The 22,229-nt window shown below is 40.1% G+C and overlaps 1 protein-coding gene across 1 annotated transcript in view; it reads left to right on the forward strand.

Annotated features, from left to right (window-relative positions):
• The window catches only part of PRUNE2 (prune homolog 2 with BCH domain), a 275,764-nt gene that overhangs the window by 34,930 nt on the left and 218,605 nt on the right, over positions 1-22,229 (forward strand). Inside the window, exons 4-6 of the mRNA XM_075278140.1 lie at positions 1,911-2,074; positions 4,723-4,875; positions 10,299-10,393. Coding sequence (XP_075134241.1) covers positions 1,911-2,074; positions 4,723-4,875; positions 10,299-10,393 — 412 coding nt within the window. The remainder of the gene's footprint in view (positions 1-1,910; positions 2,075-4,722; positions 4,876-10,298; positions 10,394-22,229) is intronic.

Below are 22,229 nucleotides of genomic sequence, written 5' to 3' on the forward strand. Positions count from 1 at the left end.
AGTGCATAATACTGTTAACACGAAAGTGAGATATCTCAGCACATTTGGCAGATTTACTATTACTGTTTAATACAGTAGTTAGATAGTACAAACTTAAAGAGGTTGTCCAGGCTAAAATATTATTTTTTAATTAGACTGAGAGAGGAAAAAAAATAAAATCTGGCCCCAGTGCTGTGACATCCTATTCCTCGCTGGCTGTGATGTCCAGGGTCCCTTCCACTGAGACGGCTGATTGGTCTCAGCAGTCACTTGTGGCAGGGACTTCCGCCGAAAGACAGTGATGTAACTGCAGGACCAGACCGCGCTGGGAGGCACCGGTGTACAGGGAAGGGTGAGTATGTATTATTTTTGTTTTTGTTTTGGGTTTTTTTCCACCTCCCTTGGCCTAATTAAAAAAATTAAATTTTAGCCTCAGCAACCTCTTTAAGGCCATATTAGACAGGGCAATTTAGCAGCTAATTGTCAGGAACAAACGTTTGCACAACCATTTGCTCCTGGGAATTGGCCTGACCAATACTGACAACAATTGCGAGGGATTCCTTGGTCATCAGGTGATTGGTTGATTTCATCAGGACAAAAAAAATCATCACAGGACATCAGTCTGTCTAATAAGGGCTCAACAGCATGGTCTAAGTTCATCCTACTCTTTAGTGGGCTTACTTTACACCATAATTCTGAGGCCACATTTTGGGATGCATTGATACAGCTTAAGCCACACCCATTTTCTGCAAAATTACCTACCGTTTGTCACATGCTCTACAATATTGGTTAATTGGAACCAGAATACTGGCAAATTCTAAATAAATGTGTCCCATTATTATTGATACTTCTAAACGAAAAAAATAGAAAAACGCTTCAACTCTGATAGCTTAAGGCCTCAGATGCCATGTTCAATAGCAATCATGTTATTTGGGTGGTTAGGGGCAAGAGCATCCCCTATTTCACTCCTTTAGGTCTAAGAGGCCAATCAGGCTCCTGGTTGCCATGGCAAGCTCTTTGACCTATAGGAGTGAAATGGGGGCGCTCTTGCCCACTAACTGCCACTCCTGGCTGCCATGGTCCTCTCTGTATAATACAGCTGGGACTTGGAAGCCATGTAGTAGCCATGTGAGTGTTAACACTATTAGCAGCACAAAATAATAGTATGGCACTGAGTGATAAGAGGTTAATAAAAATATCCACCATATAACCATATTATTGTACTCAGTTTGTAACTTTGTTTATACATTGTATTGTGCATCTTACAAATATTTTACTTCATAAGTTACAACCTGAATTGTGATAGTATAGAGTTATAGTCACAATCTTCCATATTATCATTGAATTGACTCTTCTACAAACCTACATATATAGTATGTATATGACACGACTCTGTATATATAAAAGATATTTGTAGTATAACTTCATTTTAAAGGTGGTGTCCCATGAGTAAATATCATTGCACTCCAATAGGTCACAAATAACAGGTTTTTTTTCCAATTGGAACAATTTAAAAATGCTCCTATATCTAGTTATTGCTGTCATATACTTGTCATGGTGTCCCCTGTTGTATCTTCCTAAACCTTCATCTAACGTGCCCATTCTTGGTGCTCACATATGTATAGTAATGGAGGTCAGTACCACTGCCGGGATCCTCTTGTACAACATAGGAATATTTGCTATTGTGCAGGCCAAACAATAAGAATCAATGCAGTGGCTTTTTCTCACCATCGATCTCCATATTAGGTGGATGTTCTGAGAAGGAGTTACAAGTACAGCATTGGACATCGTGACAAATATGTATCAGCGATATATTTTGCCTAATTCTCCAGAGAAAAATGATATATTATTGTGGGACAAGACCTTTCATAACTCCATTGTAAAAAGTTATCAGGTTTCTTTAAGGTTTCTTCTATCTTATCCCTACATAGTGAGGATGAAAGTTTGGCAGCCTCAGTCATAAAAGTCATACACCCAGAGAAGCAATATAATGGGGACGGAGAGTTTCATGACTCATCTTCTGCCTTAGTAGCACAAGAGATTCTTGAGGAGGCACCAGAGCTTCTTACTCCTCAGCTTGCTCATCTACTCAGAGGTGAGTGATTACTCTTGATATTACCGTACTCAGTGAAAAGTTTAATGGAGTGTTTCTAAGTCTCCTCATGCTGAAAGACCATGATCTGTTCTTTGGTTAACAATCCCTTAAAAGACCACAGGAGGCTTCATAAAAGAAGCAGGGAGTAACGAGTTTGTTAAAGAATAGCATTATATTGAATATTAAAAAATGAACATGTTAAAATCGGCAAGAGCTGGCTGTACTGTAGGACTAGACAGGAATATTAAGTGATGCTATCTGCACATCAGTTGGGTGGCTGGAACAGCTCTGATGGTTGTTTTAACTTTGTGTCCTGGGGCTGTGTGGCATTGCTGATAATGACATACATGCCCTACAGTGGACAATGAATATGGATCAGTGTCCTGTGATTGCGTACTTAAGAGTTCTCTGGTCAAAAAATGTTTATATAATTCAGTTTTGATGGTGAAATATGTAACTTTCATTATCCTTCCATTATGTGAAACAGCTATAATCAAAACTCCATTATGTGCATCTTTTCACTCAGAAAGGCCAATGTAACCGCTGCAATAGCAAGCAGTGGGGATCAAAACAGAGTCATCAATGTGAATATTGTCTTTTCTTAATGTTGTGTCATATGCAGTAAGACTATATAAAACACATCCGTTATCTGCAGTGAAACTGTTTAGAAGGTATATACAAGGATATGTATAGTGTATTTATAGTGCTTCATCTATCTACATAGGTTAATAAACAACATGTACAATTAATCAATAATGATGACACAAATCATCACTACTTTATGATAGAAAATGTTACAGAGCGATAGGTTCTTAAAACTGTGTACTTGAAAAATCATAATTTTGGTAAGTTGGATTTGACACTGTGTTTTGCATTGCCATTTGCAGTATGTAGACATGTGAACCATATCCATCCACAGAGTCCAATAACTGTAGTACACACCAAGGTCCCCTTCACACGGCGTAAGTGCGCCGCTCATTTAGACACGTATACACGTGTCCGAGCGCAGCGCTTCAAAACTGAGCCCAATTGATTTCAATGGGAAGCACGCGTATATGCCGATATACGCGCGCTTCCCATTGAAATCAATGGGCTCTGTTTTGAAGCGCCACACTCGGACAAGTGTATAAGTGTCTAAATGAGCGGCGCGCTTACGCCGTGTGAAGGGGTCCTAATGGTAAACGTTTTTCTGCTGCACCATAAAATTTCAAAGAAAAGAAAAGGAACCATTAGCATCATTGTAAGGGTCAGTGCACACTGAGTTTTTTGGCACTGATTTGGTGCTGAACATGCCTCAAAAGCAGCCTCCAAAAAGTGCCTCCCACTAGAGTTCTATTGGAAGACTTTTTTTGGTGGCTGATTTTGAGGCGGATTCAGTCTCAAAATCAGCGGCAAAAAACTCTGTGTGCACTGACCCTAATGCAGGATTCACACGGAGTAACAAGCCGCGTGACCTGGCACGTATACGCCGTGTGAGATTTTGATTGATTGATTGATTGATTTCAATGGGAGATTTTGATTGATTGACTGATTGATTTCAATGGGAGCCTGGATTGTATACGCCGCATTATTTTGCGAAATCACGGCCACAAAATAATGCGGCGTATACGATCCAGGCTCCCATTGAAATCAATGGGAGCGTATACGGCGCTCAAAATCTCACACAGCGTATACGTGCCAGGTCACGCGGCACGTTACTCCGTGTGAATGCACCCTTAACATGTAAACAACAACTTCATGTGAACATACTTTTATGCCTGTGTGGAAGATAAAGAGCCATTATATGCATTTGAGGAAGTCTAAGAAGTGACAATAAAAATAAAAAAGTGGCCCAGATTTACTTACAGTTAGAGAGTGTAAACTTGGGCATTTTGTACCATGTTAGGCAAATGTACCAGATTTATCACAGTGACTAATATTGGATAATAAAGCATATGCCTCTTTAGACCGTCTAGTCTAAGTTTATACCACCTTTTAATTTGCTTTCTCTGAGCCAGTACTGTGTGACAAAATTTTGGCTCAATTTAGGAGAATTTTTGCCACTTTCAAACCATAACCCTTTATCTAGGAAGCCACACCCATATGCCTAACAAGTAGGAAAAAATACACTCAAACTAGATGTGCCAAGGTGCACCAAAGATGTTCATGTCCATCAAACTCCACTGGCATCCATCCACATTATTTATGGTTGTACATAGTAGCTCAGATTTACTATTGTGACTACGTGGTGCATCACATATATTTTAGAGCCTAGTCATAGCCACAATAGTAAATCTGGGCTACTATGTACAAACATAAATAATGCAGATGGATGCCAGTGGAGTTTGCTTGTGTTCTAACACCAGGACAAGTTTACAAAGCTAAAAGAACTGCCACGCTCCAGATTTATTATGTGTTTTTTCTGTCTTGTCAAGCAGTAGCCTTTTATTCTGAAAAAGGGCATGGCTTGTAGGAAAGAGATATGGCTTAAGATTTAAATGGAAAGTAATCCAACTAGTTAGTCTAAAGGTACACCAGATTTATCAACCAGAATCAGTCTTTGTGATAAACATGGCACATTTTTCGAACGTCTAGGTTCGCACTGTTAGACATGATTAGTAAATTTTAGTAGAATGGTTTGTCAGACATCTATTTTATTGTGTTCTCAGGAAGCATTCTGTTTAGCTGCTTATCTGCTGACCATGAGAAGATACCTGAGCAACTAGAAGAAATTGTATGTATTCTGGAACAGCGGTTTCCAGAGCTCCCACCAAGACAGGATATTATCAGTAGTCTACAGGAGTCAAAACTTCATACACAAGGTGTGGCCTTTTACTTACGGTGTACACCATTTTATATGCTGCATAATACATAGCATGGGTATGCTTGTGAATTCCCTTGCCAGCCTCATTTGTCTGTTTGCTTTTCTCTTCAGTCTTGAGTTGTCCTTGGACATCCTGGAAACCTCATTAGTCATCAACTTAGTGGAAGAAAAATCTATGCAGTGATTCTTTAGAAATGTCTTCTAGTATTTATATGTCATATCTTATAAAGACTCACTGACTGTTAGAGATTACTATAAATAAGTACAGGCTGATCATGCATTAACTAATACAGACATCACTACCCTAAATCTGCCCTACAATACAGTCCAACTTCTTGCTTACGCTAGACCGTCACAGAAAAAACATTTTTCTTGTCTATGAGATAAACCTGTGCTCACAAACCAAATGCTTTGATATTAACCAATGGAAATGAGTTATAATTCTAAATTTAGCTATTAAAGTAGATATAAAAATCTCCATTGGGATAACCATTGGGAAATGTCCTTTAAAATGATCCATTGCTGATGTTACAGGCCTGTCACAAAACACTGGCAGGGAGCTGCTGAAACTGGAGGCAGGAGGTTCCCATTTCCATCTGAACTCAGACAACCTCTATAAACTAAAATTAACTTCTTAGGGAGCCTTCAAACGGAGTTTACGCTCGCTCATTCTGAACGTTAAGGGAGCATGCACACGGAGTTTACGCTCCGCTCAGTCTCAATGTAAAACTCATTCAGAGTGAGTGGCGTAAAAAACAGATCCCATTGACTTGATTGGGTGCCGGCATACGAGCGCTACCCATTGAAATGAATGGGAGGCTTTTTTAACTATTGCTTTCAATGTGATACGCGTGTATCACATTGCCGTGAAGAACTGAACATTACATCAGATAAATGTTATTTGGTCAGTGTGATATTACATGAGTCAAATAAAGAGAAGGGTTCCAAGAGAAAGAAATAACTAAACAAGGTCATATTGGCTGAATCCTATACAACGCTAATTCCAAAAAAATTGCTATGATTTTAAAATCTCATATAACCATACTGTTTCCACAGTACAACCTAGACTACTTATCAGAAGTTGAACATTTTTTCCCCTTTCATTTAAGAAAAAAATTACTAACACAGCGTGTTAATTTTACCTGCTGCATTTTCCCCATAGACATATGGGGTGGGAAGGTAAAAATAAAATGCATGATTTTTTCCACTGCGTCTCCTCTGCATTTCATCTGCTGTGTTTCTACAATGTGTTGCCTTAGCCTATAACATGAATCTGCAGATTTTGTCCATTGAGCTTCTGCTGTAATCCGAAGAAGTGCACTGACTTCAAAGAGCTCTGTACAGAGCCAGTACAGAACATCATAGAGTTCCTGCTGCGTGTGCTGCTGTACAGTATCTTTCCTCTGAAGTGTGCTATGCTACACAGGCAGAGTTTATTAATCCATCTGCACCATTTATAATTGTGGTGTATATTTAGCACAAGGCCCTTTCTTGGGCCAAAAATGTAATAAATTCCTCCCAATGATTCGAGAGGAGAATACCTTTGCATAATACCATTTTATAAACTAATGTTATAAACTGAATGTTGTAAAATAATTTCCTTTGTAAGGAAAGGCAAAATTGGTGACTTATCTACAAATGGATTCATAGGTTGAACACGGTTTGGAGAATTTAAAATTATTAGCAGAAACTAAACCAAACTTTCTGTTTTTATGTATTTAATAATGGGAATATATGTAATTAGTAGCCCATTGGGCTTATACTTTCATCTTTTACTCAATTTTTCAAATACTTTGTATTGCTTTAAGCACTTTTTGTCATGCTTGTTCATCATCTTCTGCTGTTTCACTAACTAAATGTCTTTCATATCAAGAATAACAATTAAATGGTGTTGCTTGATTGACTTAATAGATCAAATACAAATAAATATCTACATAAAATAATTAGCAGATAAGGATGTGATTGCTTTCCTTCAAAGAGAATAATTATCATGCAAGTATATAGTTATTTCTGTTTGATTATGCTTTACAACAAATAAACAATTAGTAGATATTGTTATGCTTCACTATTTTGCTTAATAAAGAAAATAATAATAATTAGTGGGCAACTTAAATGACACTGAAGGAGCATAATACATGGATACCACACAACTAAATTGGTGTATTTCAGTATATGCTTATGTTTATTATGGATATATATATATATATATATATATATATATATATCCTACAAATATTATAAATGTAAAAGTTTGGATGTGTGTTAGTCAATCACACAAAAACAGATGAACAGATTTGAATGAAATTTGACAAATAGATTGTAACCTCGAATAAAATATAATATCCCAGTAAATGACATGGCTTCACGACTGTTATGAATTTATGTTCACATACAGTGGCGTAACTACCGTGGTAGCAGCAGTAGCAGCTGCCACAGGGCCCGGGACATTAGGGGCCCGGTGGCACCCGCTACCGCTGCGTTTTTTTTTTTTTTTAATAGGCCGTTACCGGCTGGAGTTACTCCAGCCGCTAACGGGCCTTATATACTTACCGATCCTGGCAGGGGCCGGGATCGGTAAGTGACACTGCGGGCCCCACAAGTATTATTATACTCGGGGGTCTTTTCGGACCCCCGAGTATAATGATCGGAAGTGCAGGAGAGGTAAGTGAACATAAAAAACTGTGTTACTTACCTCTCCAGGCTCCGCGCAGGCTTCGGCCTACTTGTGTGACGCCTCAGACGTCACATGATCGGGGCCTGCGTCCTTATGCGTCGCGACGCAGGCTCCCGGTCACATGACGTCCCTGACGTCATTGAAGATGGCCGCCAGCGGGGAGTCGGAAGACAGGTAAGTTACAGTGGGTTTTTTTTTATGTTTTTCTTCCCCTGGGTCTCCGATTATTATACTCTGGGGTCTGAAAAGACCCCAGAGTATAATAATTGTTAATGGGTGTCCACAACGGGGCATAATAGTGGGTGAAGGGGCCACAATGGGGGATAATACTGTGTGTAGGGGCCACAATGGGGCATAATACTGTGTGCAGGGCCACTATGGGGGATAATAGTGTGTGCAGGGGCCACTATGGTGCATAATAGTGTGTGCAGGGGCCACTATGGGGTATAATACTGTGTGCAGGGGCCACTATGGGGTATAATAATGTGTGCAGGGGCCACTATGGGGTATAATAATGTGTGCAGGGGCCACTATGGGGTATAATACTGTGTGCAGAGGCCACTATGGGGTATAATAATGTGTGCAGGGGCCACTATGGGGTATAATACTGTGTGCAGGGGCCACTATGGGGTATAATACTGTGTGCAGGGGCCACTATGGGGTATAATACTGTGTGCAGGGGCCACTATGGGGTATAATACTGTGTGCAGGGGCCACTATGGAGCGTAATAGTGTGCGTAGGAATGCGGGGGGTGGGGTCGTGCGGGGTTTTCGGCGTTGGTCAGGGTTTTCGATGTCAGCCGGGGGGGGGGGGCCCATGTCAAAGGTTCGCCACGGGGCACCGCCATTCCTAGTTACGCCACTGTTCACATACTATATTACACTGCTCCTGCAGCAGCTTATCTCAGCCAGGTCTGTTATCTCTCTGTGTAAACACACGCTAACCCTCAGTGCTTTGTGTTCAGACATTTGCATATTATCTGATCTGCTCCAGGCAATGCAGACAAACTGACATGGGCAAACAACTTTATTCCAAATTGCCAGTTTTTCAATTTTAAACACGCCGGGAAAAAGAAAATCTAATTTGTCGCAAACAATGAGAGCTATGAAGGTAGCCAGAAGTCACACAGTTGTCCTCAAGTGGAGCTGAAGGGGATCATCGATGCCAACAGCACACGCATTTTATGGCATCGCAGCGAGCTGGTGAGATGCCGGAACAATTAGAGTCACGATGCGAAGAACAACTGCAGTGCCAGGCAAACTTCAGAGCTGCCCAAAGTCTGGAGCAGGCGGATAATCAACGCCAACAATGCGCTCATTATATGGCGTCCCAGCGAGTTGCTGAGATGCCGCAACAATCATGGGCACAGCTCGAGAAATGAGTTCAGTGGCAGACCAGCTTGAGAGTTGCCAAAATGCCGGAGCATGCGGATCATCATTGCAAACAACACGTTCATTATATGACTTCACAGCAAGCTTCTGAGATGCTGGAACAATCACAGGCACGGTGTGAAGAACTAGTTCAGCAGCAGGACAACTTAAGAGCTGCTGAAATGCCGGAGCAGACAAACCATCGATGGCAACAGTTTGCGAAATACGCTCATTATATGGTGTCCCAGCGAGCTGCTGAGATGCTGAAACAATTACAGGCACAATGCAAAGAACAACTTCAGTGCCAGGAAAACTTCAGAGCTGCCCAAATGCCGGTGCAGGTGGATCATCAACACCAACAACACGCTCATTATATGGCTTCCCAGTGAGCTGCTGAGATGCCGGAACAATCACAGGCAAGGTGTGAGGAACAAGTGCAGCAGCAGGACAGCTTAAGAGCTGCCGAAACGCCGCAGCAGGCAAACCATCAACAGCAGCAATTTGCTGAGAATAGGTGGACCATAGACGCCAACAATCCGCATGCAAAGGTGCGGGCAGAGGCTAATATATATATATATATATATATATATATATATATGTATAGTTTAATGCAATGAATATACGCATATATAGAAATATACCAATTTAGTTGTGTGGTATCCATGTATTATTCTCCTTCAGTGTCATTTAAGTTGCCCACTAATTATTATTATTTATAATAATTATATATAATATATAGAGAGAGAGAGTATGTAAGTATATATATAAAACCAGGTTTCTCCAAAAAATAAGATAGTCTTATATTAGTTATGTCTTATTTTTTCCATCTGCGTCAATCCTGTCAAAGGCATGTCACTTTCACGTCCCTTGCCATTGCAGCACTGTCCCACTGCAGCCAAGTGTAGCGATTCACTCTCCCTGGTGACTGGAAGCAGACGCAATGCTCTGGTTAAGGAGTTGAGTGATGCCAGTGGAACTACCCAATCTGTGTCAACCATTAACTGGAAGTCAACCCTTTGTTGCCATCTTGTACATACATCCTCCCTTACTGTCAACATCCGATTCTTTTGTTGGGGGTCTGCTTTCTTTAGAGGGTGCAATTATTTTCGGGAAGTCTACTTCCCTTGATGAGAGATTTACGGTAACTGCCCTGCTGTATTCTATTTACTTTTTACATGTATAGCTGTATATATATATATATATATATATATATATACAGTATATATATATATATATATATATATATATGTATAAAATAATTTTTTTATTTATTTTATCCTTTGTTTTGTGCCTTAGACATACCTGAATTTATTTAGCTCTTCATACATTTTTACAGATATATTTCATGCATTACTATTGAAACTTATCATGAACAGGTCCAAGTGTTGAAGATATTCTACTCAAAGAATTCAAAGAATTGTCAGATGGTGATGTTAAAGTAGGCATTACAACTATGTACATGTCATTGGAGGTAAGAACGTGTTACATTTTTAAAAACACTTTGTATATCTATCAAGCTATGTTTCTACATGTTTACGTAATGCTTATATCAATCCTATACCATTTTAATGAACAACGTGTCACAATAAATAACAGTAGCTTACTTTTCTTGCTTTTACACAAATGGCTGGAGTTTGGGCCACTTTAATAATTAGGATCTGGTGGCGAGATTTATGGTATAGTGGTTACAGTTATTCTAAAGCCAGAAAAGGATCCTCTTAATGTTTGCTCATAACTTTCAATTGTATAGTAATTTCAAGATTCTGGCTAGAATCTGGGCAAATCAGCCAAAGTTAGAGTAATGAAGATGAGACTTTAATGCCATTTATGACTGGAATATGGATTTGTTGGGGTGGTGCTGTCATTCAAAGCTGTCAAAACATTTGTTAGTGGCAGCACATGTAGTCTGTATTCAGGACGTTTTTAATCTTTTATTTAAAAATCCATGTATAAGGAAAAAAATTCAATAATAACTTATATCAGAAAGCGCTCGCCAAGGTCACCTGCTTTTACCATATATTTATGCTGGTGTTTCGGAAAGCTTGGCAGTATATATCCATGGGGACAAAGACACTGTAGGATTTAGAAGTTGGCAAATTGATGTTATTTTACTCTTTGCTGGTGATATTTTAGTAAACATTAAGGGGTCATCTCACAAACATAGCCACATTTAAAGTTGTATGAAAATCAGAGTTAAAATAATTAAAAATTGTACAGACCTTTAAAGATTTTTTCTAAGCATTTTAGAGGTGACAATCTTTTGTCTTGATCGGTTGCCATTGGATACCACCATGAATTCAGGACCTTTCTATGGTCTGGCACTTGCCAGAAACCCTGCCATGAATCCCTAATTGTAGAAGTTTGATCGTCTCATACATGTACTGTCCCCGATAAACTGCTTCAATAAGGTATAGAGATGACCGAGTAGTATTCGATCAAATACCTCCCCTCGAATATTCGATGTGTTTAACCCCTTGGTGTTCAGCCGCTTACACGGAAACCTATGGCGGGGAGGTATTCGATCAAACACCACTCGCTCATCTCTAATAAGGAACTGTAGCAAGCTCCTACATTCATGGTCATATCTATTGGCAACATATCAAGAAAAAAGTCTGTCAGTGCTACGATGGTTAGAGAAACTATGTAGAATTTTACAATTATGTGTATTTACAAAAATGTTTAACTTTTAACTTTCCTTTAATTGAAATGTTTGTGGGGAAAACCCTTTTAACCCTTTCAGGACCAAGCGTCATTGATGCCCCAATGCTCAGGCCAAATATAGCACTTTTGTATACATGGCTTTACACAGCAATATCTTTTTAATGGCTTTGCATATCCCAACTAGTTTTTTAGGATACATAAGCCTTGAAATAACTAACTAGCCTTATTTGTTAAATAAGTTCAATATTTTTTTTTGCAAGAAGTAGAAGAATGGCATAAAATGTGAAAAAAATGTAAATTTTGCTTCTTTTACCTAAAGCAAAATAGTTTTCGTATATACTATTGCACATAAACATATTAAAATTTACTTTCCTAGTTCTTCTGATCACAGTGGCTACACAGTCATATAGTTTTTCAACAAAAATGAAGTTTTATATGGTTTTATATTCAGTATGGCTTATTTTCTGGACCCCCAGTCCATGTGTAAATTAACCAGTAGTTTAGTATAATAGAGGGCTGTAAACTGCTTGTGTTGTCTCTAACTAGGCTCTCTGCTGAGACTGAGCAAACATCAAGGAAGTAGGTGATGGTGGGGACTGGCAGTGGAGCAAGTCCCACTAAGCACAATGATAATGGGAAGCAGCTTCACTTTCATTATGATCACTGAAAAACGGTTACATTTTGTTGATTAAAGTGATGATAAAAGTACTAAAAATGACCCTTATCATAGTGTAACTCCAGCATGGAGACGCCGGCACTTATCACTGACAGAGGTTCAGTTATAAATCACAGGTGTTTGACTTTAGTTTGCATGACTGCAGCACCGTTCATCAGATAAGGTGATGTAAAAAGGGGGATTGACTACATTTAGGGGTTAAAGTATTCCCAAGTCTCTATTTACTTCTATGTTACTTCCTTTAGATACTACTGATCGAAGGTTGGAAACTAAGAAATGAAAGACATTTGTAGACTGGGGCCCAATGTGGAATAAACGTTTTTTGCCAAACTGTGACGTTTTACAATTCTAGCGAATCCCATCCACAGATTGCGGAAAAATACGCACAGCAAAACTGTTGCGGTTTTGGAAATTGCAGCATATGAATTAAACCTATAGAAAAGCCAGCAGTTTCCCTATAGGTATAATGGAAGCAGAAAGTTTCTGTGAAAAGCACTGTGGGAAAAACCATGAAACTTCCTTTAATGGCTTAAACACTCTACATTTTGCATCTATTCTATTTCCCTTCACCGAAGACAGGTTGTCCTCAGGTGGAACACCTTAATAGTGAGTGCTACTTACCCGTACTTGCTAAATCTTGGTAAATAACTACAGCGTGCTCCCCAGCACAACTCCTACAGATGGAAAAATGTCTTTTTATATCTGCTTTGAGATACTCTAGGACATTGTTTCCTAAACTGTGACCCGCTGGGCAGTCATTTACATACCTAACTGGGGTTGCAAACCAATTTGAGAAGTTTCTTATATACTTTAGGTCCCACCACTGGAGGATTCCGTTCTCCACACTGCTTTAGAAATGAGGAGAGAAAAGTCCTGCAAGCAGCACTTTTCTCTCTGCATTTTTCTGCCCCTTTTGGGTGGAAAACCTAGCAGACCCCATTATAGTCTATAAGGTAACCAAGTTCTAAAGAAGGTTAGGTTTCCATTTGGGGGGTCCCTAAGCAGACCAATCACATGTAGGGGCGGAGACTGTTCTGTTCATGAACGTGGTCTTGGGTTGCAAGTAGGGTAAGTATGACAGGGACAGTGCTGAGTTTGTTTTGGGGAGATTAAATGTAGCAGAATTTTTTTGGAAGAAGAAATGTGTATTCAACAGAGCTGAGTTTGTGGGAGAAGAAATCAGATTAGTAGAGCTGAATTGGGGGAAAATTGAGAAAGTTGAGTTTGGAGGAGCAGATGGAGGTAGCAGGTCTGTGTGTATGTAAGAAAAATGTGTGAAAGAGTAAGTAAAACAGAAGCAGCATGCAGTAGAAAATCACAATAGATGCAGAATATAACTGATATTTATTTTTCAAATGGGAATAAGTATGTTAGTGAAGGGTTCTGAATGAAAGTCTCGCCTGAAAGGGGTTCCCCCCTTTCAGAAAGTTTTGGAACCACTGCTCTAGGGAGCAAATTGGGCACACCGGGCTGGATCCATGTTACTCTAGATCCCCTCAATAGGTGGACAATCAATTTATAGAAGAATTAGATTTTATGCTGCCTATTGAAGTATATAGAGGAATGGAGTTCGACAAGACAGATCCAGCTGAAAATGAAGCAGAGACACAAATAGACATAAAGCGGAAACTAATAGCAAGTTTTCTTACTCAACACAGTGCTTAAAGGGGTTGTGTCTGACTGAAAAAGATGGCTGCTTCTCACAAAGTGAACTCAAAGCCATGCACAGTCCCTTTAATTTTTAATTCCCAGCTTAAAGTGCTAAGTACTGCTGGATGCGGACCGCTGCGAGACGTGCAAGAAGAGAGGGGATGTTGTGATGATATTCACTGGGATGTTGAGCCATGACGACTCCAGTGCCATGGCCAGCTGTGTTAGGTTATACGGTTGAGCATCCATGGCGCGAACAACCCGATCGAGGTGGTCCCACAGGTTCTCGATTGGGTTCAAGTCCAGGGCATTTGCTGGCCAAGGGAGTACGGTAAACTCATCCTGGTGCTCCTCGAACCACGTACACTGCGAGCTTTATGACACATCACTTGTCCTGCTATAGATGCCATCATCCTGAGGAAAAACAATTCACATGTAGGGGTGAATATGATCCACAAAGATAGATATATACTTGTGCTGATCCATTGTGCCTTCCACAATGATGAGTGCACCCAGGTGGCTGATGACATGTGCCTTCTGCGATTGATTATTTAACGTTGACATTAAAAGTAGGCGGTGGTCACTTTAATTTGACTGGACTGTGTATTTATGACCTATCCAGGGAATAACTCATAAAATATATAGTCCAGGTAAACCTTTCTAACTTTTTTCATAGCAGTTCCTTTGTGGGATTGGACCAGATGGGTTGGCCTCCACTCCTCACACCTATTGCTGATTTACTAGTTGTCCTTTCTTTGACCACTTTAGTAGGTACTACTTATTGCATCCTGGGAACATCCTACAAGACCTGCCCATTTGACTATGCTCTAGTCATTACAATTTGGTTCTTCTCACAGTCACTCAAATCTTCACATTCTTCCATTTTTACTTCTTCATGATCTAGCAGACTAGTTACTGCCTAATATGTCCCACACCTTGCCGGGTGCCATTGTCCAGTAATCAGTGCCATTCACTTCCCCTGTCAGTTTTAATGTTATGGCTTATTGGTTTAAAATATCTCTGCTTTAGGTCTTAACACTGTTGTGAATAAGTTTGTTTTAAGAAATTTGTCCAAGCCACTTATCTGCAGTGGGCAATGGTATTGTTTATCAGAGAATATTCTCTAATGCAAAGTAACCAAGCAGTACAGAAGTGGCAAAGGCAGAGAGTGAAATGAGGAACGTTTAGTCTCTCTCCTGCACAGCTGACCATGTATGAAGCAATACAAGACCCCATTTTCCTATGAACAGCTAGGATAATCTGTGCGAGAAAAGGAATAACAAAGTTTGTTTCAGTTTACCGAGTAACACTTTAATCACTTTTCAAGTCTCTCCTGTGCTTTACTTATACTCATATTGTCCTTTGTTTGAGTTGATGCAGCATGAGGAATGCTTATACTGTAGAAAGCACATTATTGTACCTACACCCTAAATGACCCTTTGGTAAGCTCCCTTCCTCTTTTGTATATAAAATCTTCTATATTTTTACAGTGACTAGGCTTTTTCCTCATAGATCACAATTTACGTGCTAAATAATAGTAGCTTTATCATTATTATACTGTATGATATGTATAGTTATTAGAGATGAGCGAACACTAAAATGTTCGAGGTTCGAAATTCGATTCGAACAGCCGCTCACTATTCGAGTGTTCGAATGGGTTTCGAACCCCATTATAGTCTATGGGGAACATATACTCGTTAAGGGGGAAACCCAAATTCGTGTCTGGAGGGTCACCAAGTCCACTATGACACCCCAGGAAATGATACCAACACCCTGGAATGACACTGGGACAGCAGGGGAAGCATGTCTGGGGGCATAAAAGTCACTTTATTTCATGGAAATCCCTGTCAGTTTGCGATTTTCGCAAGCTAACTTTTCCCCATAGAAATGCATTGGCCAGTGCTGATTGGCCAGAGTACGGAACTCGACCAATCAGCGCTGGCTCTGCTGGAGGAGGCGGAGTCTAAGATCGCTCCACACCAGTCTCCATTCAGGTCCGACCTTAGACTCCGCCTCCTCCGGCAGAGCCAGCGCTAATTGGCCGAAGGCTGGCCAATGCATTCCTATGCGAATGCAGAGACTTAGCAGTGCTGAGTCAGTTTTGCTCAACTACACATCTGATGCACACTCGGCACTGCTACATCAGATGTAGCAATCTGATGTAGCAGAGCCGAGGGTGCACTAGAATCCCTGTGCAAACTCAGTTCACACTAATAGAATGCATTGGCCAGCGCTGATTGGCCAATGCATTCTATTAGCCCGATGAAGTAGAGCTGAATGTGTGTGCTAAGCACACACATTCAGCTCTACTTCATCGGGCTAATAGAATGCATTGGCCAGCGCTGATTGGCCAGAGTACGGAACTCGACCAATCAGCGCTGGCTCTGCTGGAGGAGGCGGAGTCTAAGATCGCTCCACACCAGTCTCCATTCAGGTCCGACCTTAGACTCCGCCTCCTCCAGCAGAGCCAGCGCTGATTGGCCGAATTCCGTACTCTGGCCAATCAGCACTGGCTAATGCATTGTATTGGCGTGATGAAGCAGTGCTGAATGTGTGTGCTTAGCACACACATTCAGCTCTACTTCATCGGGCTAATAGAATGCATTGGCCAATCAGCACTGGCCAATGCATTCTATTAGCTTGATGAAGCAGAGTGTGCACAAGGGTTCAAGCGCACCCTCGGCTCTGATGTAGCAGAGCCGAGGGTGCACAAGGGTTCAAGCGCACCCTCGGCTTTGATGTAGCAGAGCCGAGGCTGCACAAGGGTTCAAGTGCACCCTCGGCTCTGCTACATCAGAGCCGAGGGTGCGCTTGAACCCTTGTGCAGCCTCGGCTCTGCTACATCAGAGCCGAGGGTGCGCTTGAACCCTTGTGCAGCCTCGGCTCTGCTACATCAGAGCCGAGGGTGCGCTTGAACCCTTGTGCACCCTCGGCTCTGCTACATCAGAGCCGAGGGTGCGCTTGAACCCTTGTGCACACTCTGCTTCATCAAGCTAATAGAATGCATTGGCCAGCGCTGATTGGCCAATGCATTCTATTAGCCCGATGAAGTAGAGCTGAATGTGTGTGCTAAGCACACACATTCAGCACTGCTTCATCACGCCAATACAATGCATTAGCCAGTGCTGATTGGCCAGAGTACGGAATTCGGCCAATCAGCGCTGGCTCTGCTGGAGGAGGCGGAGTCTAAGGTCGGACCTGAATGGAGACTGGTGTGGAGCAATCTTAGACTCCGCCTCCTCCAGCAGAGCCAGCGCTGATTGGTCGAGTTCCGTACTCTGGCCAATCAGCGCTGGCCAATGCATCCCTATGGGAAAAAGTTTATCTCACAAAAATCACAATTACACACCCGATAGAGCCCCAAAAAGTTATTTTTAATAACATCCCCCCCTAAATAAAGGTTATCCCTAGCTATCCCTGCCTGTACAGCTATCCCTGTCTCATAGTCACAAAGTTCACATTCTCATATGACCCGGATTTGAAATCCACTATTCGTCTAAAATGGAGGTCACCTGATTTCGGCAGCCAATGACTTTTTCCAATTTTTTTCAATGCCCCCGGTGTCGTAGTTCCTGTCCCACCTCCCCTGCACTGTTATTGGTGCAAAAAAGGCGCCAGGGAAGGTGGGAGGGGAATCGAATTTTGGCGCACTTTACCACGCGGTGTTCGATTCGATTCGAACATAGCGAACACCCTGATATCCGATCGAACATGTGTTCGATAGAACACTGTTCGCTCATCTCTAATAGTTATTATTAGTGTTTCTTATATATTATTTAATGGGCTACACTGGTTGGTAAAGCATCAATGTTGCAGCAATATATTATAGATATAGGAATGAATAAGTGATCCATCTATACAAGTTTGTGCAATTTTTCCAAACTTCTGAATCCAGAGGATGCCAAAGGAGAGACAGACCACAGCAGCCATCACCATACTAATTGGCATACTTAAAAAGTGGATGACTGTTCACAACCACAAAAGGTGATCCCCATACTGTAAGGGAAAGGGTTACTTTGGGCATAATCTGTGTAACCTAACAGGTTCCGCACAAGGAGTGCTTTTTCTATATATATTTTCCCTACAGTAATTAATTTTTTTTTTTTTTTTTCAATCAACATTTGAAAAGCGTAGTCAATTATTTCATATAAAGGGATCCTAAGCAATGGACTAACCAATAGTGGACATCAAATTTTCACCAATAGATAAATTACATTTGAAGATTTGGCCCCACATTTTGGAAAAGCTGCTTTTTTGGTTGTAAATTTTGTGTGTTTTTTTGAGCCAAAGCCAGGAGTCGATTGATTGCGACATGGAGCCTTAGCCTGGAGCCTTGGAACCAGTCCCTTCACACAAGGATTTAAGCAGTTAAACCCTATTACTTATATGTGTGCAACAATAACAATTATAATACAATTAAAAGTGAATGTACATATGTTTAATATGAGAAGAAAAAAAAATGTGTGTATATATATATATACAGTCCTATGAAAAAGTTTGGGCACCCCTATTAATCTTAATCATTTTTAGTTCTAAATATTTTGGTGTTTATAACAGCCATTTCAGTTTGATATATCTAATAACTGATGGACACAGTAATATTTCAGGATTGAAATGAGGTTTATTGTACTAACAGAAAATGTGCAATATGCATTAAACCAAAATTTGACCGGTGCAAAAGTATGGGCACCTCAACAGAAAAGTGACATTAATATTTAGTAGATCCTCCTTTTGCAAAGATAACAGCCTCTAGTCGCTTCCTGTAGCTTTTAATCAGTTCCTGGATCCTGGATAAAGGTATTTTGGACAAACAATTCAAGTTCAGTTAAGTTAGATGGTCGCCGAGCATGGACAGCCCGCTTCAAATCATCCCACAGATGTTCAATGATATTCAGGTCTGGGGACTGGGATGGCCATTCCAGAACATTGTAATTGTTCCTCTGCATGAATGCCTGAGGATTTGGAGCGGTGTTTTGGATCATTGTCTTGCTGAAATATCCATCCCCGGCGTAACTTCAACTTCGTCACTGATTCTTGAACATTATTCTCAAGAATCTGCTGATACTGAGTGGAATCCATGCGACCCTCAACTTTAACAAGATTCCCGGTGCCGGCATTGACCACACAGCCCCAAAGCATGATGGAACCTCCACCAAATTTTACAGTGGGTAGCATGTGTTTTTCTTGGAATGCTGTTTCTTTTTGGACGCCATGCATAACGCCTTTTTTTATAACCAAACAACTCAATTTTTGTTTCCAAAATGAAGCTGCCTTGTCCAAATGTGCTTTTTCATACCTCAGGCAACTCTATTTGTGGCGTACGTGCAGAAACGGCTTCTTTCTCATCACTCTCCCATACAGCTTCTATTTATGCAAAGTGCGCTGTATAGTTGACCGATGCACAGTGACACCATCTGCAGCAAGATGATGCTGCAGCTCTTTGGAGGCGGTCTGTGGATTGTCCTTGACTGTTCTCACCATTCTTCTTCTCTGCCTTTCTGATATTTTTCTTGGCCTGCCACTTCTGGGCTTAACAAGAACTGTCCCTGTGGTCTTCCATTTCCTTACTATGTTCCTCACAGTGGAAACTGACAGGTTAAATCTCTGAGACAACGTTTTGTATCCTTCCCCTGAACAACTATGTTGAACAATCTTTGTTTTCAGATCATTTGAGAGTTGTTTTGAGTAGCCCATGATGCCACTCTTCAGAGGAGATTCAAATAGGAGATCAACTTGCAATTGGCCACCTTAAATACCTTTTCTTATGATTGGATACATCTGGCTATGAAGTTCAAAGCTCACTGAGGTTACAAAACCAATTTTGTGCTTCAGTAAGTCAGTAAAAAGTAGTTAGGGGAATTCAAATCAATAAAATGATAAGGGTGCCCATACTTTTGCACTGGTCAAATTTTGGTTTAATGCATATTGCACATTTTCTGTTAGTACAATAAACCTCATTTCAATCCTGAAATATTACTGTGTCCATCAGTTATTAGATATATCAAACTGAAATGGCTGTTGCAAACACCAAAATATTTAGAACAAAAAATGATTAAGATTAATAGGGGTGCCCAAACTTTTTCATAGGACTGTATATATATATATATATATATATATATACATACATATACACACACACACACACACACACACACACACACATACATATGTATCATGATAGATAAAGGTGTCTAGAACTACAGAAAGAGTTTTACAATATTTATATGTATCTCATATCCATCATATTATAACGAAATAACAAACTTTCTTCACTTAGCAAAAGCTGAAAGTTTGTCAAATAAATTGTTTCTTTTTACAAATGTCATTGAATGTTTAAGTAATTTTGTGTGAGTGGAAATCGGATTTGGTGCCTCTCGCATCGCTCTTCAGAAGGAGCTTCCTGTTGTGAGAAGTTAGGGTATATAAAATAAATGATGTATGGAGCTGTTGGAATGCGACTTTACTTGGCTACCTTATATCTAAGGAACATTAAACATAGGGCTCTCGTTTAGCAAATAAATAACCATTCATTTCTATAGCTTCAGACCCTGGACTTTTGTGCATATTCTGCAAAGATATTGAGAGGCCATTAGGGATTTAACATAAAATATATCGCCAAGGGGGCTTCTTGTAGTCCTAGTCTTTCTGCCACATGGTGTGTTACTAATGTGCATAAATGGGCTTAAATGAATGTGTTGTCTGTGTTGCATTTGAAATATGTATATATTTATATATTATTTTCTAATTGTTTAAAAACAAAGCATTAAATATGTAACTTTAGAGTGTTGAAGATTTAAAATACACATATAAATCAACTTCAATTAACGGGAAAAAAAGAGATTCCAGTTCACGTGTTACTTCAGGGAAACTCCAGCTAGCTGTGACAAGGAGATATATTTTACCGGATATTATGTAATTGCTTGTAATTATATAGTGGTTATGTTTAACACGTTCCTTTCACTGTTTTGCATGTGAATGTAAAACCTATACAAAACTGACATAGCAAATATCAATTAATTTGAATTAAAGGAGTTATCCAAGAAACAGGGATAATGGATCCAGATTACCTATCTACAGCGTAGGTCCGACACCCGGACCATGTACCGATCAGCTGATTCAGCTAACATACACTGCATACAGCCTCCGGCTGCATACATTATATTGGTGGCATCAGGCAACTGTAACTCTGCTCACTTGAATAGAAAGAGCTTCTTCCAGCTGTATACCATGTATACAGCTTCTGTCAGCTAAATCAGCTGATCTGTGGAATTCTGGACCCAAAGCAATCAGATTCTGATGACCTATCCTATGAATAGTATTCATTATGCCTGGATCTTGGAAAAATCCTAATTGTATTCTCCATGTTTTCTTAGAACTGCAAATTTTGGCATTCCATGGTTTTTCTTGTAAATGATTTGAAATGGCTGGGCCACTTTTGTATATTGTTGTAAGGATTATAGATGAGCAAGTAGTGTTCAATTGAGTAGTTGAATATTGAGGTCTACTCGAATCGAATTTTGAATTTTCAAATATTTCACTACTCGTTCATCTCTACTGTATACGTTTTTTTCCAATGCCTACGTTGTCCTAGTTCCTGTCCCACCTCCCCATCATAGTTATTCATGTAAAAAACAAGTGCCAGGGAAGGTGAGAGGGGAATCAAATTTTTACTGCGTTTACCGCGTGGTATTTGACCGAGTACGAGTATTTCGAATACCATAGTATTCGATCGAAGACCTACTCGATCGAATACTACTCGCTCATCTCTAGTAAGAATACATGTCTTTAAGGGTAATGGTAGCGTCCAGTTATTTATTTACCCCTATGTTTCCATTAGCAATAACATAATACCGGAAAACTTAAATTCTAAGAATGGATGATCCAGAATTGTTATTTCATGGGAAATATAAGTACTTAGTTAACAGACAAGTCAGGAGAGCTGACATGTTCTTTTATCATTTTTACCTGAGTATATTCAAATGAGGAAATATATATCCACTCATATTGCCCCAAAATGGTGCAACATTGGCCATTCATATATTCTGTAGCTAGTGCCCAGAGACGTACTGTGTTAGCATTGTTGTCTTTTATATCATTCTATGAGAATGAGAGGGACATCTAACAAGCCCTTTCCTTTTTTCCTCTGATGTCTGCTGCCCCATGCATATTAGGTTGCTGACTGTACCCATCAAAATTACCATGTTGGGTGTAGTTCATCTAATCTTATGACCATATTATAATTTTATATTATTATTTTACATAAATCTTTTGAATAACCAATTTCAGTGCAAAACAAAAGTCCAGGATTCAGTGAGCTCAC

This window comes from Leptodactylus fuscus, chromosome 1 (assembly GCF_031893055.1).
Source record: "Leptodactylus fuscus isolate aLepFus1 chromosome 1, aLepFus1.hap2, whole genome shotgun sequence".
Classification (NCBI taxonomy): Eukaryota; Metazoa; Chordata; class Amphibia; order Anura; family Leptodactylidae; genus Leptodactylus; species Leptodactylus fuscus.